Below are 26,558 nucleotides of genomic sequence, written 5' to 3'. Positions count from 1 at the left end.
CAATGGCTAAAGCTGGAAGTGATGAAATTTTCAGTTGCCTTAGATTGCTATTGCTATCACTTATCTTAAAATTTCTGAGTCCAGCATTTTATTGTATGTAAGTAAGATTCATTTTTTTTTCTATCTATGTAACAGCCCTTCAGGAGAGAAGAACTTGGAAAGGTAGAAGAGTAAGGAAAACAGTAACAAAAGGACCAATAGGTGGAGGAGAGAGAGAAATGAATATAATAATTTAATTCAACTAGCACTCATTGTTATTCAAATAGCATTCTACAGAGGTTTGCCAAGACAGAGGGGGACACAAGGGCCGAACTCCATGAACTTAAAACCCATGCAGGGAGACAATACACTCTAGGCATGGGATTCAAATAAACAGGACTTGAAAAAGAGAAGTAAAACAATACCGCAGATGCATCATAGTATATGCCAGAATGCTGAGAAAATCTGGCGTCACCAAAAGGAGCTCCAAAGAGAAAACGTCTATGTGATCACGCTCTAAAGGAAGTGTAGAATTTGGCACAGGAACCTCAGGCAGGAGAATAGAATAAGATAACTAGAGTAGAAACGGGAAGCCAGGAATAAATTCAGACAAGACCTAAAAAGGAGGAGCAGTAGGCAAAGTGGGCAAGTGAATGAAGGGCCTGGATTATAAGGCCAAGGCATCAGAGTCTGATTCAAGAGCTAGTAAGAAGCCACTGTCGTTTTTTAAACAGGAAAGTAGCTTCAGAAATATTCAGATGTTGTGTCTCCGACAGTCTCTTGGGTTGAATGAACATGGGATCAAACTCATGTTTGCATGTACGTGGCCGATTTGGCCTTTCCTCTGGAGGCATCACAATCGACATATATATGGTTTTTATGATGCAAAGCTAGATTTAAAGAACCTGGTTATCTAGCAATCTCACTTTTTCATAAACTGACATCTAAGGCATTTATAGTTGACTGTGCTGGAAATCATTAAAAAGATGATTCCCCCAAATGTATTCCCAAATGAGCAACTAAATAAATGCATGTAGTGCTATAAAGTTCATTGTGTCCCCCTAAGATTCCTATTTTGAACAAGTTCTAACCTCCAATGTGATGGTATTTGGGGATGGGACCTTTGGGAAATAATTAGGTTTAGATGGAGTCATGAGGGTGCAGTTCTTATGAGGGGTTCAGTGCCCTTATAGGAAGAGACAGCAGACAGCTTCCTTTCTGCGTCTCTGCCATCCGAAGACTGGGGAGAGGGTGGCCATCTACGAGACAGGAAGAGGGCCCTCACCAAAGTTGCTGAAGCTGCCAGCATCTTGGTCTTGGACTTCCCAGCCTCCAGAGCCGTGAGAAATAAATTCCTGTTGGTTAGGCTACCCAGTCTAGGATATTTTGTTATGGGAGCCCAAGCCAACTAATACACTTAGTGCCATTATAAACATTTTCAGATACTTCACTGATCCTCTCTCCATGTCTTTCCCTAAATTTTTCCTGGCTTTACCTTTCACGGGAGGCAAGGGGAGATAAACTCATATTTTTCGGATGTTTAGTTACCATCTGTTGGATGCTTTACATATATTATCTAATTCAATCCTGGTAAGAATATGTGACACAATGATCTATGGGAAGTATTTCAAGACAATTTTATTGGAAAAAAGTGATAGAAAATGTACACATTATATAATTCACAATTAGGAGTCTTCTAAATAGTATACATAATATAACTAATTTGAAATCTGGTAACCATAGTGGACAATGAAAATAAAACACTCCTTGATAACTTTTCATAAGGATAATCAATAATTTATTTTTTATTGTCACAATTACCACAATTTTCTAGCTACATGACCAATGTCACTACATACCACAGGAAGATTGTCCACCTACACTTTACTGAGACAAAGACAACGGCCATTTATGTGTTAAATGTACAACAGGATGTTAAAAAGACGTGGTTTTTATGTGTAAGACAAGATGTGGCACGTGATTTATTAACAGGGTTGATTTAATACGTATTATGCCAGGAAGCAAGCATAGAAATGTTTTGGCATTGAGTTGTTCTTAAAGTAGAAAATAAGTAAACTAGAGAAATAAATCCAGATCTTAACTTACAATAGATACATTAAAATAGGAAATTAATTGGCTCCTCAGTATTTTTGTTCAAGTTTTTTGTTTTCTTTCCTTTTGTTTGTTTTTAATATATATAAATGAGTAATATGAATATATCACAAGTTAAGGAAAGATCTTGGCCAAAAAGAAGGTACAAGTATATGAAAAACAAATGAGAAATTACCAGGTATTTTTGCTTACAAAAAATTTAAACTATAAAGAGTCACAAAATATATATAAAAACGCCACATTGAACGAGGCAATCATACTCTACCCAAACTGGTAGCACCCTCCTAAAATCAGTTGCGTCCCATTCATTCGGTCATACAGTGGTGACTGACAAAAAGGCATTATGAACTCGTGTGCCGTCAGGAGACTTGGCCCCGTGGGTCATCAGTTCTTGGATTGTCATCCAGTTGTCCAAAATTTTCTTGTTTCTTTTTTTCATCATCTTTTTGTGACTCAGTTCAATGATGTTGATCTCCTTCTTGCCCTCACTGCCACTCTGGGGGCTCTCCTTAAGACACTCCAAGCGGCTCCGCATCATGAACTCCCGGCGCCGACGCTGCTCTTTGGCCCGGACCAGGTGTTGCTTTCTCTCCTCTTTGCTCCAGTAGCGGCCCATTTTCATCTCGCTCATGGTGTCATCATCCGTCGTCATGCCACTACGCTCCTCCTTGATCTTTAAGGCACGTTCCCTCAGAATCCGGTCTCGCACTGGTCTCTTTGTTATGTACCGTGTCCCGTCGCTCCTGATTTTCACCTTCCATTCCATCTTGGGCTCTGAACACTTCTGAGACTCCTTGCACATGCTCACTAAACTCAGCTGACTCTGAGCATACTCGACTGCAGATTTCTGTTGAATTAACTGCATGTAGCTTTGATAATGCCGGGCATGCGCTGGGATGTTGGCATATCTGTATGAGGAGCTGTGGTAAGGAGACAGGTAAGGGATGTGTTCGCTGCTGGTTTTCTCCTGATCAGAAAGCTTGTTGCTTTCTGAAATCTTCTCCTTGCCCTCCACGCTGCAGCCTTGTTCAATGGTTTTGGCTTTGGTAGAGGTCGACTCTTTACTGCTCTGTCCGGAAGATGACTGATTGGTGGCCATTGTGCTTCTCAGGTTTTTCTTATTGGTGAGGTTGATCATTCTTGGAAGCGAGCTGTCGGGGGAACGGTCCACAGTGAGCGGGGTGCTTCTGCAGCTTTCTGCTGTGTTGTAAGCACTAGAACTGTCCTTGTCCGACTTCTCTGGGTGTTCCATGATGTCATCTAGTTTTCCCCGTGGCATATCTATGCTGGTGTTATAATTCCGGAATCCTCCGTCGTGCAAAGCCCAGATGTCTCCATATTGGTCTGTCACCTTCTGGAGCCTGTGAGCCTGCATGATATTCTGGCACTCCAGTTCAATATTTCGTAGCTCTTCATTAAGCAACTGTAGCTCGTGCTCCACTCCCTCTTGTTCCCCTTGACGGCATTCTATTGTGCTGCTCGAGTAATACAGGTCATACTCTCCGTGGTTTCGAATCTTGCATTTGAGCTCCAAGAGCTGTCGGAATCTTTCACACTCCTCGTCTGGGTTGCCGGTGCAGTCAGAGTCGATGTATTCGCCAGACACGAAGCTCTCATTGCACTGAAGTTCAACGCTTCCTAGAGTGTCTTGGCTCTGCCCCAGCTCTCTCGTGCTCTTCAGAGAGGTGCTGTTGGGATCCTCAGCTGCGTTCTCCTGCTCTGAGCTCTCATCGTTCCGCAAGCTTTCATCCGTGCGCCCCACTCCACTGTCCTTCTCATGGTTGTTGGAGGATGACGTTGCCGTGTCTGTTGTGCCTTCTTCTTCTTCTTGTTTTTTTGGCTGAGAAAATAAAGTTGAGAGATCAAAGAAAATCGATTATTGAAAAACACTGGCTGTTGCAAAACTTGCTTGAAAAAAAAAACCGATGCTTCTTGGCCAAGGTGCGGTTTCTAGAAAGCTGTTCTCATTTTAGTGTCCTTAACCATTTTAGAAATAAAGACAATTCACTCAGGGCAGCTTTTTATGAATTGAAATAGAGAAAACCAAAGCTGTCTGGAGACCTGACTTGGGGATAAATAAAACAGGCCCCATTTAAATAAATGATTCTTACCTTAAGGTCCTCTCTTACTTGGGAAACGGACGTGAAGGCGTGTAAATGAGGTGACTTTATGAGTCTCTGAGGTGGCAGCACACAGAAGGGTGAATGAGACAGATGGTCTAACTGGTCTTCTGCAGTATGAGGCCTGGAGTTCTGAAGCCGCGTCACCTTATTATGAAGATTTTTTCCTGAACTTTAAGTTCAGAAGAAACTTTGCTGATCTAATAACAAACTGGTAATGGTAAGCCAGACAGCACAGTATTTCAGGAATAGGTTAGTACTGGAGCCTTGGTCCTTCTCTCTATTGATGAGGAACTTTAAGCCCAGATGGATTCAGCTTATTAGTGGCCCAGAGAGAAGTAGAAAAAGCCAGTGCCATCCCCCAGAGTCAGGATTTCTTCTATGTCTGGGATGCCACATTCCTGCATACGTGTGCCCTGCCCTCAGTGCGTCTCCAAATCACATTGCCAAAAGCAACAGTCATCTTAGGACTGCTTTGGTTTACTTAAAAGTATTTTTCTACCCTCAACCGGTAATTTCCTTCAGAGGTGAATTTTATTCTACTCAGAGTGACCTTTCTCATGAAGATCGGAGCAGCACTGATTGCCAGATGTGGGCATAATATCAAAAAATATATTTATGACATATTTGTGAATACACACTTCATATGTAAACTTTATTCCTTGGTAATTTTTGGCTTTCATGCAGAACAATTAGCTGTTGCTGTCCTAAGAGGATGCATATGGAGTTCTTTCTCTGTGAAGAGGGTGAAGTTATTGTTTTCTCCATCACTTATCATATACTAGTCTACATGGCAGTTTCTACCTTGTATTTCCTTTATGTGTAAGCTTACCATTTTATGTATATATCTTCCTCTAGCAGATGTAATTATACAATTAAATATAATTAAGCCTGTTAGTGTTAAAGAAGGACAGAATGCGTAAGAAAAGTTATTCTAAAACAGGCATGAAAGAGTCTCTCAAGAAAACTATTTTATTTTCTTCCACAGAAACAGAACAAAATGTAACATAAACTGAAGAGGACAGAACATAACCATGTATAATATTATTTAAGGATTCCCAGTCTTTTCCTAAAAATAGTTTTCCTCATTTGTTGAAAATATACTGAGATTTTAAATGTCATATTGATAAAAAAACAAACAAACCCAATGTTCTAAATAAGTAATGGTGACTAACAGTGGAGTGCTTGGTACATCTGTTCGTTCCTTGCTATAAGCTGATGAAAGGATCCAATGTGGTGACAGCCACGTGTGCCATAAATCCCCCAGAGGGTATTATTGATATTGGACACCTGAGTCGATATACCACGTTATTCACATTTATATTGTTTCATATCTTTAATGAGCTTAAAAATACAAGAAGGCTAGTTTTTTTTTTAATTTTATTTTTATGTGGAGTGCCAAGGATACAGACAAATTATGCTAAGGGAGATGTTCCACGATGTGTCAACAGCAGCCCTGACACCAAGGACAGTATGTAAAGTGAAACTTTAATGTGTATATGGATTTTACTTGTGAAGTACAGATATACATTTTGGGTTTTTTTAAATAGAATTTCCCTTTCTTTAGTCACCAGTTTGTGAGCGAGTGTGAAAATAAAAAAGTGTTTTCCATTCCCAAACCTAGAATTCCTACTTTCGAATGTAATGTCACTCTATCATTTATCATTTCCCTATGGAATTATTACCGTGACAGGCAATGCTTCTACCAAGACATTTCTAATGTAGTGTTATTGTTTATAAGGGCAAAGGACTTTTAGAGGTTTCTGTACTTCTTATCATTTTTCAGTCTCATGGTGAAGAAAAATTTCCACACAATGAGAATCTAACCTCAGGGACATCTAGTGTTACCTCGAAAGACCCAGCATTTGTATTCCGTCTGATGAGTAGGCAGCACTTGACACCGTATCACTTCACCTGGACAGGATTTCTCCCTTCTTTCTTTATTCTAACATCCTCCTGTCAATTCTCTATCAGGTCACATTTTGTATCTAAGAGAGAAAAAGCCTGGAGCGAGCACTTTCTAGCTTGTAACCAGCGGCTGCCACCAAAAAATATCTTTATTTGTGGCCAGCGTCGAAGTCATACATAAAATTGCAGTCCGTCCTGCCCATACTGAAAGCCACCGCCACGGCAGCGGCGTCGCTCTCGAGCCTGAACTCCCGCTGGCGACGTGGCCCACGAGCGTGAACGCTCAGCACGGAGGCGCGGCTCCGACACCGCCGGCCGCGGCCCAGCCGCTACTTCCTCTGCGGGCACGTGCCCTTCCACACGCGCTGTCTGCTCGGGGGGCGGGCGAGGCGTGGAGTCCGCCTGCAGCTTGGGGGTGACAGGCTGTTTGTGCTTCACGCCCCCAGCCTAACTGCCCCAGATTTTTTTGGAAACTACCTTTTAGAATGTGTTAAGAATTCATGTGGAGACCAAGGTGATAATTAAACAGATCAATAAACTGACAGCAGAAGTGTTCATAAAATTAAATCAGGCAGATGCATGACGTGAATTCATCCTAAAAAATCTCGGATATATTGATCTTGTCTTTATCCCACAGGAACAACAACAATCACAAAAGAATCCCAAGACTCAGTTTGCCACAAGCCCTGCTGTAATCTTTCACTAGCAGCGAATTAATTAAGAGCAGAAACTTGGCTCATTTTAATTTGTATGCTCAGGATCCAGTGTGGCACCTGGGACACACGGGGAGCTCAGCATTTTTGCTTGAATGGTTAGGTGACCCTAAGGCGAGATGATATCAACGATGTCAAGCAGAGTGACTCCTGTGTGGAGTATATAGGTAGGACCACGATACCAATACCATAAATAAGACTGATGGCTTACCTCATGTCATCATCATCTTACAGCCGCCTAAATATTCAAAAAGCCACAGTAATATTTTAAATTATAAAATTAATTTTGGGGAGAGGGGTTATCTCATGAGCTATAGTTTGTCTCCAGCTGGCATACAGAAAAGCAATGCATATTTTTGCTATTAAATTTCTGAATCAGGCCGAACAGTACCCGGGTCACCATTTGAATCTTACTGTACTCTGGCAACAATGGTCCCAAAGCTTTCCAAGCTAGAAGGATCTTCATAGAAAAAAATTGTACTTATTCCCTCTGCTTCATCTGAGATGTCCATCTGCTCTAAAAAAATCACCCTTACAGAGGGGTTTGATCAAACTCTTTGATTTTGTTTTTTACTCCATTTACGGTTACGTATAAAGAAAAAAACCCAGCAACCTTTCAAATGACGTAGCTCAAATCGTTGGCCTACCTGCTCCAGCTCCTTGGCCGTGCACGGCATCGCGTCGTTATGCTGTTCTTCCAGCACCTCCAGGTTTAACTCCTCTAAGAATTCGTCCCTTTCATCTTCCAGCCAGCCTTCATCCAGCTGCAAAAGAACACATTAGTCCATCACATTAGGTTAGTGGGGACTCATGCTAAAAGAGGGTAAACTTAAATGGCGATGCCTGACCAGTTCCTTTTATCATAATGATTCTCTTCAGAATATGAGCCTCTGATAAGTTCACCTCTCGGAAGGAAGAAAAGGTGATTAAAAAAAAAAAATTGGACTTGTATATGCCTTTTATCCTTTCCTGAAACAGAGCTACAGATTTTCTCTCAGAACCAAGTAGATCTCACAGCACAGAACATTACCGTCTCTCAAAATATAAGAAAAGCATATTGCGTAGTCCACAGCGGTCATGCGCATGGCCTCCAACAGTGCCCGTGCTAAAGAGCTACAACGGTGCTAATAGGGCCATGAGACCGTTGGGCTTTTGTCCTTACCAACAACCCCCAAGGAGACTACATACAAAGTGTTCCCCACCCTGGAACACACTGATGCTACCCTCATCCTGCTTTTTTTTTATCTTTAGGCAGATGGCTTCCAAGTTAACAAGATGGCTGCTTGCCACAAACACAGACATTTATTTTATCTGGGGGGAAGAAAAGAAAAAATCTAAGTTATTCTTCTCAAAAAAAAAAAAAAAAGGTGATGCTATGCCACGTTTATTTTCATTCATTTTTCAGGTAGTTCCAATTGCAAGATAAATATAAATATATCTCTCTGAACCGTTGCATCTAAGGGGAGTGGAGCTGCAGGGTTTTGTTTGTGGGCGCGGGATGCAAGTATTCTGCTGGGAGTCTTACACAAATTAAACTGAATAAATCCTTTTGGCTTCTCAATACAAAGTGAAGTGGGAAACCTTGCTAATATGATGAGTGTTGACAGTCAATACAGATAATTTGCCTCAAAGTGGATTTCTGGAGCTGGATTACATAAATTAGCTGTCTATGCTGATTAAATTAACTGAATTATTGTCCATGCTCTGTTTTACTCTGTGCTAAAAGAAATAGCAGCTTTCTAATGAGCCAAAATTGACAATACAGTTGACCCTCGAACAACAGGGGTTTGAACTGCATGGGTCCACTTACATGCAGATTTTTCTTTTTATAAATGCAGTACAGTACTCTAAATCTATCTTCTCTTCCTTGTGCTTTTCTTAATAACATTTTCTTTCCTCTAGCTTACTATATTGTCAGAATAGTGTATAAAACATGTGACATATAAAATACGTGTTAATTGAGTGTTTATGTTATTAGTAAGGCTTCCAATCAACAGTCAGCTATTAGTAGTTAAGTTCTGGGGAGTCAGAAGTTACACGTCAATTTTTGACTTGGTGGGGGCTTTGGCTCTCCTAATCGCTGCCTTGCTCGAGGGTCAGCTGTAGTTTGAGGTGTTTTCACCACTCAACAATGGCAAAATAAGTTCTTAAAGGTAGCTGAAACTGTAGAACTTGAAAAGAAAACAAATTCTGAGAGGAGCTTAAGTTGCACCAGCAAAGGCATTAACATATATGGATCATATTCCTTGATATGACGGTAGCCGTAAGTTTCTTCATATTTGTTAAAGGCTACCTCGCACTTAAATTACTCAAATTTGACTGAGGCCCAAAGTGTAGACACATGTATTCATCCTCATTTGTCTTAATGTAGCCTGAATAACTTGACTGAGTTCTACCTCACTGACTTTGATATGCAGATGAACTATGAAAATTAAGCTGACTAAAAATTCAAATTCAATTTATAATTGTCTAAGTTTTACATTCTTTTCAAAAAGATTTTATTTATTTATTTGACACAGAGAGAGAGAGAGAGAGGGAGGGCAAGCATAAGCAGGGGGAGCTGCAGAGGGAGAGAGAGAAGCAGGCTCCCTACTGAGCAGGAAGCCTGATGGGAGGCTCGATCCCAGGACCCTGGGATCATGACCTGAGCCGAAGGCGGATGCTTAACCGACTGAACCACCCAGGCGCCCCAGTTTTACGTTCTTTAGTCCCTTGTAAGTTTCATGAACGTGCAAACTTCAGACTCCAAAAGAAATTACATAGAGCTAGAAATGTTTCTTTTTATAAGCATGCCAAGGAATTTTTCTTTAATCAGGTCAAACAAAATATTTGCTTGCACAGATGTAGTGAATGATGGAACAGAGTCTTCTGAAATTAAATGAAGGGGCTGGAAAGACAAGGAGAACAAACAGTAGAAATTAATGAATCCCTATAACTCTTTTCTTACTAGCGAATCGCACAGATCCTTGCGTTGCCATCCGGAGTCAGTGTACATCCTCTTTGACAAGTCTTTGGGCTGGAGGTATACACAGCACAGAGTAAGGAGAGCTTCTTGCCCTCTTCCTTTCCCTGTTGTACTTCCCTTTCCACCTAAACATGCATTCACGGCAGTCTGAGTTTCAGACTCGGCCACAGGCAGACCTTTCCCTGGGGCTGAGCTGCAGGAAAGGAGGACTCTCTTTCTGAAACTGGGATCTGTCTGCGCACCAGTGGAACCCATGTGACATTTCAGAGAAAGGAACAACCTGCATTGTCTCAGGAGGAGTGTGTACAAGTTCTTAGGAGAGCCCTCTTTGCCCCATGTCCCAAGGGGAAGAGGACAGAATAGCAATATCTTTAATGGTCTGAGGAAGAAAATGGGCAGAAAATGAAAGAAAGTTGACAGGGAATGAAAGAAATGAGTTATTTAAAAATATTGCACGGATGTACAAGACTGCCCCCAGCAAATCTGTAGATCATTTCTAAGAATGTAGAGAGTATTTGAAATATTAAAAAAGAAAAAGGCTAGAAAAAGCACACAAGAAACTTCCACATTTTCACTGAGTACAACTGATGTGCAAAAAATGCAATAATAAGATACACTGAAATTGATAAAAAATACAGGTGCTATAAAGGCAAGGTTTTTTTGGATCTTTTTTCTTGCCATTTTATAGCATGTACTGCTTAAATTACATTTTTAAAATATGGTGTTAAGATGCATTTTCTTTCTTTCTTTTTCTAGAAATCTTATTTCCTAAAGGCAATTAGCTTTCTTTCAGTGTCATGAAGCTTCTTTAGGATCAAGGGGCTGAAGCAGATCCTGGTTTTGACAGGACGGAGAGAATCCTGCAGTCAGACGGCCATCTTTTCTCAACTGTGGAAAGGAAGTTGTTTGGAAATTCATCCTCCAACACTGATTCTATTAGGTCAGGAGTGTAGTCAGATATTTGAAATGCCACCAGCTCTCCCAAGCATATGTATTCTATCAGTGATTAACAGGATCTAGTCTTATGCCATTAATTTAATTCTTTCCACAGTTCATTATAGCCGTTCTGTGGCATAGTTTAAGGAAATGCTTTAATTCTAAATTAATGAGGTTCTCTAGCAGTTACATGGAAAGGGCAGGGAAACCACATTATAACATCGAAATATCTTTTCTATAACAGGGACGACCCCTGAGTTCTCTTCAGTTTACCATGAATTGCACTAACATGTGTTTAGCCCCTTTCTTCTTTCTGTTCAAGAAAATGGATCAGTGAGACTAACTGGTTTGCAGAATTTCCAGACGATTAGTGAACTTTCATACGTATTCTGTATTTTTAAATTCCCTCCCAAGCAGGCAGTCCGGCCAGGCGTGTAGGCTCCCTTCCCCGCTCCTGAGACCTCAGGTGTGTAACTTTACTCTGCCTCGGGCTATAGCAGGCTTTACGGGAACCATTTAGAATGGTCAAGGGCGTAAAGAGAATATATGTGGAAAGGGTGATCTTTTATAACCACTATATTCAAGTCAGGATTTGGTCTGACACTGAAATACACTTACTCAATGTAATTTATAGATAGTATGCAGTTACTGAGTTTGAAAAATATCAGATCGATAACCTGGGAGACAAATGGTGATTTAAGCAACTTCACTCAAGCTACCGACAGGTGGATAGAATGGCGGCAACGTGCTGTCCTTTCTGCATTGTGGCGGGGTATAAAAAGAATATAAAAAGAAGGACCAACAGCACTTTTCTTCCACCATTACCTTTCCTTTCCTTTCATGACATCTCCCTCTGTTAAAGATATAAAAAACAATTCCTCCAGAAGCTCTCCACTTGCTGTTGGCCGGACAGATGTTTTTGTCACTCTATCTACACTTGGGAAAAATTCCTTTACTACCCATGGAACTACACCATGCTACGCCGGCCACTTTATTTGATAAAGTTCTTCTACAAAGATTTAAGTTGACAGCTGGATATGCTAATGTGTCTCTCACTAGAGATTCTTTCAAGATACCTTAAAATGCCAATTAAGTATTTTTAGATAGAAAGCTAAAGCAAGGATCCAGACAGAATTAAGAATCATGTAATGTCAACCACTTTTCATTTATGAATTCATTCAAATAACTGGCAAGTGGAAGGAGAGAATAACGGCTCCATCTTGTGTGCTTTTTTCCTTCTTTTTTTAAAAAAAGATAAGGTTGATAAGGTTGGTCAGTTAGGAGAGACGACTCTTACTTCTGTTTCGCACCCTTGGCTCTACCAGTCTCTGTGGTACTGATTTGATACAGAATAGCAAATAATGGATGTCAAGTTCGGCCTCCAGATCTCTGATCTCTGCTCTGACCTGAATCTCCGGCCTTGCAACGAGCAGCACGATTCTCTTGCACTCATCGCTAGACAGCAACGCCACTGCTTCTTCTCGATTCTGGACATCTTCCCCATTTATCTAGAAAACAAATGAAAGTGGCACATTAGTTTCCATTTCCACAATGCTGCACACAGTAAATGGCAAATATCAGCTCATTTATGGTGAATGTATGGACAATGAAGCTCACACAATGGGCTCATCTTCAGCCCCTCGGTGGTAAGTGCCTTCACTCAATTACGTGCTTACTGTAAGAGCCATATCGATCCCTGAAGGATGGCGGACATCAGAGGAAGCAGTTATGTTCATAAATGTCCAACCTGCGCCCTGGCAACATACATCTAGCAACACAATTAACCAGCCCCTGACAGGTGACGTTCATCTTTCTCCGCTCAGAGTAATGGAAGTGTCACTCTGAGATAATAGTGCTGGGGGAAGCAGGACTGGCAATCCCACATCTGAAATCCGTCATCCTGCATGCCTGCCACGAGCCAATTAGAGAGCTACAGCATTATCTCTCACCAGGCAGGGCTCCCAGGCCACTGCTGATTGCATTCTCATTTAATCATCTCCTATTTGTGTGGGTCTGACTCAGTTGCCCCAATCACTCTCAGGATATCTTTCAGTGCTTCACTAATCAAAAGAAGGACAGTTCATCAGTAACATGCTTACCAATACTACAGTTCTTTCTAAGATTTGTCCACTTCCTCAAACAACAAAACTAATGAAATATCTTAAGTCTCATCTCTTAAGTGTACTTAATTTAAAAAAAAATTAACACAGAGGAAAAATGGCTTTTTGCAAGAAACTAAGCTTGAGTAAACTTTTGATTAAAAAGACTCTGGTGGAATTCAAAATATATCTTTTTTCCTTTTCCTAAATTCTACAGAGAGAGCAAATAAGGTTTCTGAAGTTTTATTTTAAGCTAAATTTTCATGTTCAAATGTATTTAGCTCTGAGTTAACTGAACTTCTTTCTTTGGATATTTTATATTTATTTCATTTTATTGATTGCTCAAATCCATGGAGACAATGAGGTTTTTGATCATAGTACAGAATCAAAATATGCAGAAAGAAATTTCAATTGAAGAGGTCAAGTAATTATATCTAAAATAAGTACTAATTATTTCAAAAAATTAAATAGAAAATGTGGCTGTACTGACCAATTTTTCAATAATTAACATCTTTCACCAAGGATTTCTGCTGACAAGCATGAAGTGGACTACTGAGATTTTCTTCTTGCGGCTCTTTGGGATTCTGGCTGATACACGAGGACAGGTATGATTATTGAAACAAGCCCAGGAATCTCAACTCTGGACCACAATAAATGATCTTAGACTCTTACCACATACTTGGAACACAAAGAAAGCAGACAATACATAATAGTCAAAGGGGGGAATTGTACAATCATATGTAGTATTTTCTTACTCTGATCAAATGAATTATCACCTTTGCTTTTCCCTTGTATATGTAGACAGGAAATCCAGCTTTGACAAGTTTCAAGCGCATTTCCTTTTTTGGCAACTCACAATAAAATTCATCAAATTAGAAAACAAAAGCTATGATACCAAAATGGGAACTAACGACTGGAAAGGGTATTTCGTGGTTTTTCATAAATATACATCTGAAAAACTATTTCTGTACTGAATCCAAGGCTTTTCCTCAAATAAGGATAAAATGGCAGTGGTGGATTCCACTACGCCTCCCCCATCCCCAGGGAAGTGTGCTTTGAAAACAATGAACTTGAAAATGTTTACTTTCTGTGAGCTTTGGGGGCTTACGTCCACTTCATAGTAATTCTTAATAACATATCTGCACTGCGTCTACTTGTCTTTCCGTGATGGACCTAATCGTCCACCCTCCGTCTACTATCAGGCATGCTGGGTCCTGGGAACAATGAGTCAGGTGCTCTCAGACAGCCTCTCTTCATCTTTTCTGTGTGAAATCTAATGCTCACAGCTTTTTTCTCTCAAGTAGACAGATCTAAATTCTTCATCTAAATTTCACTTACCATTAACCTAAATACTCTTCATTCATGTTTATTTAATGTTACTGTTATGTTTCCTATATTAAAGTACAGAAAATAGTGCCTTTCTCAGAGTGTTCTTGTAAGGGTTAAATGAGTTAATATATGTCTAGGGTTCAAACAAGTGCCCAGTATCCAGGAAGTGCTCTGGGTTGGCCCATGGTACCACTGATATTTTTGTTATTGCTAGTATTACTACTACTACTACTACTACTACTACTACTATCATTATTTATATTTATATTTTAATCCTCAGTAAAGATTCTTTTCTTCTAAATAAACCAAATATAGTAAAATTCATACATAACAATTAAATCCATAGTAGCAACTATGATTCTACGTTAAAAGACATCTATCTCTCTCATAGGTATTTTTAAGTCTTAGAGAACCATCAGGAAACAGTATGGTGTGTTTGATTTGCAGTCGCATTAGAGTTGGTATTCGTCTCTCTCCTCTGTGAACTCCGTGTCACCACAGCTACAGTCTCCAGGCCCAGGATTATGTCCTTGTCCTGGAAGGACTGATCCCATGTTGTAGAAATGCATTTCCACTCAGAATCCTATGTAGAAGGAAATGAATTCACCACAGAAATCTGGTGTTAAAATGTGATTTATTGTTTCTTTTTCAAAATAAAGGCCACTTTAGCCAACTGGCTGGTAGATCCTATTGAACTCAGGACACTACTTTGATACCCAAAGTGATACTGGGGCAAGAAATGCAGCCCTGGGTTTCAGCAAAGAATGAAAAGGTTTGAGGAATGGATCAGATAGAGCTTTCAACCTTCGTTTGCTCTTGTTCCTGAAGGATGGCTTGTAGCTACAGCATTGCTCATGGGAAAGCGGTTTGCTGTGCGTGAAAACACCAGGCAGACATGAAGGTGAAGGACCCGGAATCACGGGGAGGAGATAAATGAGTGGGTGCGTCACTACAGTTTAATGGAAGACTTTTGTTTTAAGAACAGAGAGGGAAAGAGAACCAGGAGAAAGGCAACGTGTAACTTTTGTCATAAATGAGGGAAAACTGCGCTAGAGAATATGTCTTGTCTCAATTTCTGTGCATGGCCTTATGTAAATATTAATTTCAAAGCAGATATTGCTCTGGCTTAGGAGAGATTTGTGGCATTACAAAGATAAATCAGCCAAAATCTCACTTTAGGCCCAATCTCCTGTATGTGCGTAGGAGTGTGTATGTAAGTGTGTGTGTGTGCACATGCGTGCAGAACCCTAAAAGCCTAGAAATGGTTTAATATAGCTTTTTTGCACGAACACACCAATTTTTAGGTTCTCTATATTACTGTGCTAGGGGTGGGTGGGCAACTAAAATTCTTGTCATCTGACCATCTATGGAATTTATTTGAAAACCCAAGAACCTAAGGCAAAAGAGGCAGGATATATTTAAGTGTGCTTATATTTTAGTGTGGAAGGAAGGTGAATAATATACAGAGATAGACAGGTGGGCAGAACAGAAAAGGGAGAAAAACACTTATCCAAAGTAAAGAAAAGTATAGGACCAAATGTTGGGGACAAGTTTATGTGTAGGGCAGAGAGAGAGAGAAACTTAGTAGGAGTCTTATTATCCCACTGCTTGAGTTTTGTCAGGGTTTTTTCAGGGAGGGAGTAATCCTTAGGAACATGCCTGACTTTTTCAGCCAATACGAGATGAGGCTGTTGACATGGAATATTGTACGCTTACTATCCCAAGAAGGAAGTGAGAATAGAGCCCTCGGCTCATGAATGTGGTCTTTAATTCTTCTTCTGTGGGGCTCAGGAAAGCCTGACCTCACTCAGCATTGCAATTTTGTGAGAGGACTTCCCCATGTGAATTCCTGAGGCCACATCCGATACCACGAGCTTGTGGCAATAGCACAGCCTATAGAGCTGTCAAGCGCTTGCGGAGAAAAAAACACGACAGTTAGAACGTGTCCTCATGAAATTGGGTCATGGTTTTTCTTCCGTACAATCTCCAGCTTGGGCCAATCTCATGTGAGTACCTGCGCGTGGGAGGTCCCCGGGTGAAGTCATCTCACACACCTGCAATGTACTACCTTCAGAAAAGTTTAGCTACACAATGAGGACAGGACCATAGAAGTACACTCATTAGGTCATCATGAACAGGAAATTAAAACCACAATGGCTCTAAGGAGATTCATTTAAATAAAAGCCAGCCAGGAAACTCCAAGGATAAGAAGTAAATCCTCTCTTTCTCCCCCTCTCATCTCCCTGAGACAGCAGTCATTAATTGTTCATTATAGGGTATCCCATAATATCCTCATCAGCCATATGGGAGCTATTCGTCTATGGGTACAATTTTGTCACAGTTTTATTTAATACAGTTTCACCATCACCCTAAGACTCTTTGTTTCCTGTGTGTGCAAACAGACTTGAATTCTAGGCTTTTTAATGTGACATGTATTTGTTCATTAAGTGTGACATATTTGTCACTGAATATAAAGTAATCAGGCAGACAGGGCATTTTGTCAATCCTGCTGTTGCTTCTTCAATGAACCGACTCCATTAAGGAATGTCTTATTATCTAGCAAAGATTTTATCTGAACGCTTTATCTGCCTCTAATATAGCCAAGAATAAGGAAGTATCAAAACATATAGTATGTATATATGAAAATACATATATACAGTCCATTCTGCTTAACTACAGGTTGCCACTTAAGGAGCTACAGAAATGGAAGTTATACATTCTTGAAGTTTTCTAAAAACTAGTAGGGCCACACATGACCACTTTTATTCTTTCCTAATTGGAGTCTTAGGAGAGGGTCCTTGATGAAAGAGGAGTTCGCAGCATCTAGCTAGAGAAGAGAAAGGGTGTGAAGAAGTGTGTGAATCAGTGAGGGGAGCCCCGAAGAAGGGGAAGAAGAGAGAAGGCCGGGCAGCATAGCGGTGTGGTATGGACCAGGCAGCATGGGCACACCGTGATCGTGACAGCGCCACACCGCACTGTCATCATCTGCCGTGTGCAGCTGTTTTCCTAACCGCACAGGGGGTGCCCCAAACACTGGGGGGGGCATCTTGTCTATTTTTGAAGCCCTGGTTCTAGGCAGAGCGTTGAATCCATTCGTGTTGAATGCAAAGCAACCTTGGGCAGGCATTCGCATCGAGTAAGGAGAAGTGGGCACTGCAGGTCTGTCGCAAAGACTGAAAGTCATGCAGAATGTTCTAACAGTTGCTAACTTCCTCACTTGGTCTTCTGAGTCATCCTCCCTGCTTCGTAGCTGTGATCTGCAGTAGACTCAACCCTGAAGGGCCTCGGCTCCTATTTTGGGTTAATGTGGGCACACGAGCTGGGGAGCTGTGTCTTTCTCAGCACTCTGTATGGGAAAGGACTCAGGGGAGACAGAGAGGGTCGAGGTGGGTACAGGAGAGAAACGCTGGCATTCAAGGGTACTCCTAACGTGGCCTGGAATTCCTTCCAGCTCCACATCCCCCTTATGTTCTGCTTATCATCTTGCTCATTAAACTGAAAGGTAGCCAGTCTTTATGTTTTCACATTTCCATGTGGAAAAGAGCATTTTTCCTCCCCCTGTCCCTAGCCACTCAATTGTAAGTAAATAACATTTCTTCAGACATCTAGACTTTCAGGTAGTAATGGAACATAGGAATCCATGTTTACCTAATTTATTCTGGAAAAGGCAGCAGTAACTGGTGCTGTTGCTGCTAGTAATACTAGAAGTTAATGTTTGTTACTTACCATGCAGTGTGCTAACATCAAACGTATAATCACATTTAACCTTTGCAATGGTACGTTTTATTATTACCGTTTTTCAAGATGAGGAAACAGGCCTACGAAGAGAGGTAAAGTAAGGTGCCCGAGTAAGTGGTGGAGCTAGAAGTTGAAGCTGAGTTACCGAAGTCCAGAGATTATGCCTTAATCACTAATTATTAGCCAATAATTCTTAATGAATAGTACCATCCTTACTTAAAAATTTTTTTAAATGATAGCCATTTGTTTTATGGATGTTATTATCTAGAAAAGACAAATTCTTTTCTCTAACGTTTTATTAAAAAACTCAATAAAACTATTGAACAAATGGTAGGAAACTAAAGGAAATGACCATGCCACATACCTGCAAAATACGATCCCCTTCTCGAATTCGGCCATCTTTGGCAGCAATGCTGTTTGGATCTACCTGTGATGGAGAAAACACACGTCTTCAACCGGATGTGAGACATTCCCCCAGGAACTTAAAAATATGGTTTAAAAAATATTTTTAGTAACCTGGTTCAAAATTCTCTACTGATTTATGGAATGCATGCCAAAGGTTTCTGTCAAAAATCACTGATTCTAAAAGTATAAGTGGACTATTTTAGAATTAATAATAATAATATGAAAGAAAACTAGAGCAGAACTTAATTTGAAGACTATTTTCTCTCTTTTACTCCCTTTTTCCCTTTCTTTCTCTCTTCTTCTTCTTCCTTTTTTTTTTTTAAAAAAACCTCTGTTCACTCATTTCTGTATCCAAACTGTCAGACACAGTCCTCAGCTGACACAATCTTCAGCAGATGTTAATTCTAGGATTCTCTGGACCCAGGAAATTTGCTTTCTAGTAGGGTGATCTTAAATCCTGGTTTAGCTATTTTAGAGAAGCTAAGAGCTATACTGTAAGTCCATACTTACTAAAGAAATTTCTGTCTCATGAGCACATTAACTTATAAAGAGATTGATAAACGATGTTGCTAGAAAATGAAAAAAAATCCTATCCACGTAGATTATTACCAGGCTCTACATTATGGGGTGATGTGTATTAACTATAACTTATTTTAGAATAAATAGATATTTAAAGCTTAAGAGTTTACCAACATTTTAATGGGCCAAGCTTGAATGATGACTTGCAGTCCACTGGGGGAATTCTGTCTATCACATTTTGAATGATGGCTCTAAGCCATTTATTTGAGCTTACTCCATCAAAGCTTTAATTTAAGCAAAGTATTTCAAGTGTAGCATGAGGCTGATCCATCCTCTCCAGATGTTAGGGATTACTTTCTTGTCAGGTGGTGCCGCCTAATAAGTGAATTTGAAATGATCAATCAAGAACAAAGACACTATAATTACATGTAAGAAGCGTAAGGAAAATATTCCTTCCAGGTACATATGTTCCATTCCTGTGGCTTCTTTACTGTCCCTGGAAAGTTAGGCTCCAAAGCTGGCATATTTAAGTGGTAAACAGAGACTTACTAGAGGGAAGGAGGTATGATTAATCAATTGTATCCTACTGAGAAGCTGTTCTCAATCTAAAACTTTGCCTACAAAACTGTAATCAACCTAATGCCAAACTTTGACATTTGTACCTCTGTGCCTCTGACAAAAGACAGTTCTGTGGCTATTTCCTCACCATAATTGGAGGGATTATCATAGCTGTCCGTTTAAAAGAGGTATATAAGTCAAACATTCTCTGGAGATTTTTCCATTGCAATATCCAGTCAGTAAATTCTTGGGTAAAGTGATAAAGAGTAACATTTACATTTATAGAGCTGGTTAATTTTCTAAGCGCATTAATTACATTATTTTTTCCATATTCTAAACACCTCTATAAAACCAATGAGATAAGCATTGTTGTATCAAGTGTCTAGTCGAGGAGCTGAAGCTCAGTGAGTCAGGTAATGATGTTAAGATCATGGCCAAGAACGCTTGGAACAGCATGGACATTAATTAGTATCTAGTTTGTCTAACTTCTTTTTCACACATATACACATACACATACATGGTTTCACATACACATATGTGTGTATACATAATATGAGAAGGAGTCAGGCAATACACATACACCTATGTACATATGTGTTTGCATGCGTGTGTGTGTGTATAGATAATTTTCAGTATTAGGTATATACAATTAAAACAAATTGTACCTTACTACTTCTCACAAAATGATTTTTTGGTGAGTCTTAAAAAATCACCTACAATAATAAATTTTACTTCACATTTTTTTTCAGAGTAATTAACGCTGAGAGTGTTTCACATTTAAGCACCTCACTTTCTGACAGTGATTCCAGGGTTGAATAACACAAATTCGTAGATACATTCCTTGGATATTCAAATGTATCAGTCTTGCCAGCAGAGTAAAATATGTAATATTTGTGATATTAGATGTAAAACAATTAGTCAATGCTCTTGTTAACAGCACTGATAAAAGGAATGGAAGGACGAATGTTTGCTCATCAGAAACTCTGCTTGACTTTCTGCATACGTAGGGGAATTTATTCAAATTTAGACAATGTTCCCATTTTTGCAGTTTTCCTTACTGGGGATTCTGTGGTGAAAGCATCCCCATTAAACAAGCTGATAATAATTACATTACTTGGGCAACATAATTTACTTCCCTAATTGAAAGTGACAAGTATTGGAACATGGCCAATTCTTCACAATCAAGCCTCCCAAGGATATTCTCATCGTGAGTCATTTGACTCATTCCTCGCAGTCTCCCTCCCCCTACCTCCCCTCCTCGGCATTTCTTACCTCACTGACATAAATGCCCGTGTCTTCTTCATCATCCGTTCGGTAACAGACTGTCAGGCCCAGCTTCTCTTGACTGCTAACACGACACAGCTCGACCTCCTGAGAGAAAAACACACACAGAACGACATTTATCTCAGAAAGAAACCCCACAGCAGAACGGAGAACTCACTGATATTCTCTGGGTCACCCTGGGAGGTTTTCATAATTACTGCCCAACATTTGAAATTAACTTACGTTACCAAAATCTTCCAAATGTATCTTTAATGTGTATTTCTGTATAGTCAAGCCAATGTTTCAAATTTTCATGGTACAGGTGGAAAAGTACAATTCTTTTGTATCAAATCATAAACTTAAAGCTTAAAAATTACACAATAAAGTATAAAATATGCATAAATCAGTAAGATATTTGAGACTGTCAAAGTAGGCAGAAAAATATTCATAAAAATACTGGGAGTTACTGTGATTTTATTTGTATTTTTGTAAAACAAAACAAAGTTCAAATTAAAAAAGACTACACTGGGCTCTGTATCAATTCTTCTTTTGAGTTCTACACAATATGATAATCAGCAAGTGGTTTGTGTAGCTCAGGTCGAGGCTTTCTATTATTTTGTAGAAGCTCTCACCCTTGGAATGAAATGGGTTCATCCAGGCTGAAGGGAGAGACATCAACAGGCATATGGGCAGAGGCAATGATTCAAAATGTAGCAGTAAATGAACATGGAAACACATTTACTGAAACACATGGCTAAGGGGCTTGAAATGGCAGTCCTTAGGTAATGTATATGGAATCTATTTTCTGATTTATGTTCAGTAAAATAATAATAAATTTCAGTGTATTTCATTTTTATATAATGAAATAGACTTGTACTATTCTCAGAAACAAATGACTTTGGGATAAATTGCATAATTCCAAGCACTAAAAGACAAATTGATGTTCTCATCATGGAGAACTTGTTCCTATTGGGTGAAGAATATTAAGCCCTTTGGTAAATAATCACATGAGATAAAACAAAGTAAATTTAAATGGGAAAAGAAGTCTGGATTAAGTTTCTGGAACTCGGGCTCTGTGGGAGTTGCAAATTTGCCTGCCTTGCGTAATGCTTTTTCTCCAGGTCCTAGAACAGGGATAAGCATAGTATGGGCACTCAGTAAATCCGGGCTGAAGGGTGGCCTCTTTTATTTCAAATCTTTCCTGGTGTTTGTAACTTTCGGTAAAACAATAATTAAGCAGTCTTTCCTCTTTAATGGGAGATAGGTTTCGTGTGCGTGTATGTGTGTGTACGCATGTGTGTACGTGAATGAAAAGAAGATTAGGAAGTTTGATTATAATAAGCATTCATTTAAATGTGTATTATCTGAAATAGTTACCAGGACTAAATAAAGAAAAACTCACTTAACTTCAAATAAGAGAATATTTTCCAGTACACTGTGTTGCATTTGAGGAAGGATCCTCCCTTTCAATTTTGTATCTCAGGGCAGGCCTTGTAAGTAGAAAATAACCATTTATTTTCAATCATGCTATCAACCATGGGTAAATCCTTAGTACGGGTGGACTATCATAAGCTCTAGTGACCAATAATTTTATAGCTGATAACAAATAAAACAAAATGTAGCTCCTCTCTCCTGAGGTATGTACTGTAAGTTGGTGAACTCCCTGAAACTACAAAGAACGACTTTGTAACTGGTTGGCAACGATACTCTAAATTCCACTACCGCGGTTAAAAAGGGCATGGTGTATGCTAAACAGTAAAGAAAAAAAGGTGGAAAGTCCTTTTATCTTGAGGAAGAATAGGAAACAGTGGTGTGATTTGGCACCAGAAGTAAAAAGTATATACCCGGCGAGGGCATTTTCAAAACTGGCAATCATTAATGCCTCCAGAGGGAAAAAGTACTTGACGGAAACCGTAACCTTAGGAAGAAATTACAGCAACCAAAGAGCTTCAATTACAGCAATGCAGTATACGGTTAAGGAGTAAAGAAGCTTATGATTCCTAGGAGGCCTACAAGGAAACCTAAACGCTCCATAAAGAACTGAGATTGGGACCTTTAAATTTAAGCAAACGAGGAGCTGTAGTCAAAGCTGTGCAGTGTCCTTCTGATAGGAGGGGAGAAAGTCCCTGTGTTGTGGGAAGACACTTCCAGAGGGAGACTTGTTTTGCAAGTGTTTTCTCAACATTCTCAAGGCTGCAGCCTGGCTTTGGTGTTTGTTTAGGAGATGTGCACTGAAATATTCTGCAATAAAATGGAACCAATCTATGAAGACACAAAGGGCAGAATCCACCCATAAGACTTCAATGGCACAAATCAAAGCATCAACTCGAGAATCACAATGGAAAAGAAGACTAAGATCCTGAGGTCAACATAATTTTTCAATATTGTCATCCTCTCCGACCTAAGCAAAACTGTGGTATAGGTCTCAAAGTTACCTATAACATCTTTGTTTTTAATATCCCATGTGTGAACACTGAACACCCTCATATTCCCTTCTAACTGCCTGGAGTTGCTAGAGAACTGCCTGTCTAGGCAGCCAGTGGAATTCAGGTTTGCCATCTTATCTATCTATCCCCTAGCAAAGTGGGGCAATTAATGTTACCTTCTATTTTCTCACAAGTAGCTCTTAGCATATAAAGAAAAGTGATAAATATTTCTTAAAGGGATCACCATTCATAATTATTTTTATTAAGTTTATAATTTTACTTCCAGTATAATTAACATACAGTATTCTATTAGTTTCTGGTGTACAATACAGTGATTCAACACTTCTATACAGTACTCCGTGCTAACAGTGGTAAGTGTCCTCTTAATCCCCATCACCCATTACACCCATCCCTCCCCCTCACCTCCCTTTGGGTAACCATCTGTTCATTCTCTTTCGTTAAGAGTCTGTTTCTTGGATTAATAATTATTTTAAATATTGCCCACTTAGGGTTTTGTTCATATTAATGAAGACTGAAAATACAAAGCCTTAATTCGAAGGACTGAACTTGAGGTGGCAGGATTCCAGGCTCTGAGGGAGACTCAAGTGAGATTTCCTGGATCCCACAAACCACCCAACACCAGTCCCAAGTGTGGACTTGCCATTCTTTCTTTGAGAATGTTTCAGACACTGCGTATTTCACATTAGTACACAGAAGCATACATTTTAGAATCAAAGTTCCTTTAATTCTATGATAAAATAACTTCTAAGCATCTACCTGTAGAGCATTTTGTTTGTATGAGGCAAAGGTGCTTTGTAAAGCCTGATTATCTGAAAGACAGTCTCTAGTACAGGTTTAATTTAGTATTCCTCTCGCAAAGCACACAAGCCTCTGACTTCTGAAGAAACAACCTCCTGGTAATACAGAATGTTTTCCCTAACAACTTTCATACCTTTCCCTCTGTCGCTAGGAAGCTGTTTGATGAAAAACATAAAAGTGAAATGCTACCTCTGTACATTTTCTCCACAGAGACAATTCACAGGTGTATGCGAATCAAAGCCGAGCTTGCATGATGGCGCTGCTAACCATCCTTAAGTCATTTGTGACTGGAGTGGAAAATCGCTTCATACACCTGGTGAAACGACATTCATTTGGCTTAAATGTGCTTTAAGATGCTATGTTCTGGAAACATGTATAAAGTCCCCTTAAAAATGAAATCATAGTGCCTAATTCTGTGAGAAACCGATTGCATGGAGATTGAGGGTGGAGGAGGTTAGTTAGTAAAGCTTGCCGTGAAACATCCGTCCGGGCATAGGAAGAATGGGATCCATACGTAAATCAGTTGCCCTACAGTGCTGTGAAATTTTTATATAGGAGAAATAGGGAACTTAAAAAGAAAAAATATCCTTTTGGTTTCTAGATAGGACTCTGTCGCTGAAGAAGAACTGAGGCTTGAAAGCGTCGACAATGGCTTTTAAGGCAAATTGTTTCCAAACTCTTAGAGAGCTTGGAGGCCCACGAAGAGAAAATTCAGAGGCAGTCAGTACCGTGCAAGTCTCAAGACAACCCAGGGCCAGACAGGGTGGTCACTGATGTCAACTGTCAACTGACAATCATGGGAGATGGGGGCCCTTGTGTCCATATCGTCCTTTCCTTTTATTTGTGTTCCTGGTTTGTATTTATCAGACGACAGACGCGCTACTCTATAGGCTTAGTATTAATCTTATATCATTGTCTTACATTTTGTAATGTTGATTAGTAACTAGTGGAATGCCATGCTGAGTTGTTCTAACAAAACATTAAAAAAAAAAAGAATTAGTGGGAAGTATAAAAACTTTAACTCCCACAGCTAAGGGAAGCTGGATAGTCTACTGTGAAAATATTGCTTCATTATCATTAACTCCTCAATAGTGAAAACCAGGTATAATAGTAAGAAATAAATAACAAAATCCTGGAAATCCCACATTGCTAGGACAACATCGGGCTCACATACTCCACCTCTAAACATCCTTAAGAAACTGCTGCCCCTCGTAGCTAAATCATGTTTCTGTAGAGACGGCAGGGTAAAAGTGAGAGCAAATGGTAATGTCTTTCCACCAACAACCTTAACTTCAGGTCCTTAGTCAACTACTTTTTCTTTCTCAATGATATTTTTATGAAATGCAGGCAGCTTTTAACAGCCCAATTTTCTCCTCTTAGGAACTCTCTGGATTCTTTGGGAAATAAAGAATTCACATTTTTCTAGGCCCAGGTTGTCTGCTTCTCACTGTGGGCTTTGAATCACCTTAGGAAGCCATAAATTACTCATTTTGAATGGATTTTATACCTTAACAAAGAAATATTAATTTTGTGTGTATTGTTAATCAGGGTAGGGTAGATTCATGACGCCAGTAATCGGTAGTCAATGTCATCAGTTCAGACCAGGAATAGAAATGGGAGACTCAAATTCAAGGGAGATGAGAAGTGATACCCCAACTACATACTGTTGCTTCTACCATGTCAACTAGAGAATCATGCCAACTGCATGGAAAGCTGTTCTTTGATGGGCTCTCACCCAGTCCTGTTCTGTCTAAAACAAAGACCAATCGCATGTGGAACTAGGGGAAAACTTCCGTTTATACCAGTTATTTTTTTTTGTATCTTTTGAGAAAACTGCAGTTTCTTTTAGGTATTAGGATCATGTGGTTTACCTTTGTAAAAATCCTGAAATCCAGGATTATTCACAGGTAACTCTTGAGTTTTGAACAGACATGAACTTGATCATTTATTAGCTTACTAATGGCATTGCTAAATACCTACTGTCATTTATGGCTGGATTTTCTGATTTATATGTTAGTTCTTGGCGGGGGGGGGTGTCTTCATCAAAATTTGTTCAACATGCCATAAACAACGCATAGAAAAAACAATTAATGAACTGTCATTGCCCTAGTTGCTTTTCTTCTAAAATATCCACTTCCAGTGCTCCACTGTCTGATGAGCACGGATACTCCAGTATTCCTACTCTAGTATGTTTGCCCATATGCTAGACCTTGAACCTACTGATTCTTCCACTTTTCGCATTCAATAATCCCCTCATGTCCTCCCCTCTCTCCTTACACAGCTTGGAATCACAGTTACCCATGATAATCTTTCATAAAAATCTATAGCTCCCTTGTGGTTCTCTGCTTCCACTGTAACACCCGACAAAAAGTTAATCATGGGTAGACCCAGATATTATTTCCTTGTGTTCCCACCGGAGCAACTGCGTTGTCCTGGAGGAAAATGCACAACCATGCGGACCACATTGATTATTTCACTGTAAATTCATTACCACAAATCTCAAATAGATCATCCATGCTGCCCGACAATCACATTATACTTCCTTTGTCCATTTGCTCCTGTTTATCTCAAATTTCCAATAGGACCTACCCACGTTCAGTTGATGAACTTGCCTCAGAGCCCACTGGATGCTAGATTATTGTTACTTCAATCTTCCACTCTCCCAGATG

General features: G+C 39.7%; 1 protein-coding gene across 1 annotated transcript in view; it reads right to left on the bottom strand.

The window, feature by feature from the left end:
- Positions 1–994: 994 nt before the first annotated feature.
- Positions 995–26,558, bottom strand: part of PDZRN4 (PDZ domain containing ring finger 4) — a 346,930-nt gene continuing 321,366 nt past the window's right edge. The window contains exons 6-10 of the mRNA XM_045801265.2: positions 20,654–20,752; positions 18,264–18,326; positions 12,140–12,241; positions 7,480–7,596; positions 995–3,931 (exon numbers count right to left, since the gene is read on the bottom strand). Of these exons, the coding sequence (XP_045657221.2) occupies positions 2,405–3,931; positions 7,480–7,596; positions 12,140–12,241; positions 18,264–18,326; positions 20,654–20,752 (1,908 nt within the window). The 3' untranslated portion in view covers positions 995–2,404. The remainder of the gene's footprint in view (positions 3,932–7,479; positions 7,597–12,139; positions 12,242–18,263; positions 18,327–20,653; positions 20,753–26,558) is intronic.

Source organism: Ursus americanus, chromosome 25 (genome assembly GCF_024610735.1).
Source record: "Ursus americanus isolate L20-20 chromosome 25, mUrsAme1.1.p, whole genome shotgun sequence".
NCBI classification, from domain to species: Eukaryota; Metazoa; Chordata; class Mammalia; order Carnivora; family Ursidae; genus Ursus; species Ursus americanus.
The sequence above is the reverse complement of the archived record's forward strand: the minus strand, read 5'-3'. Positions and strand labels throughout refer to the sequence as shown.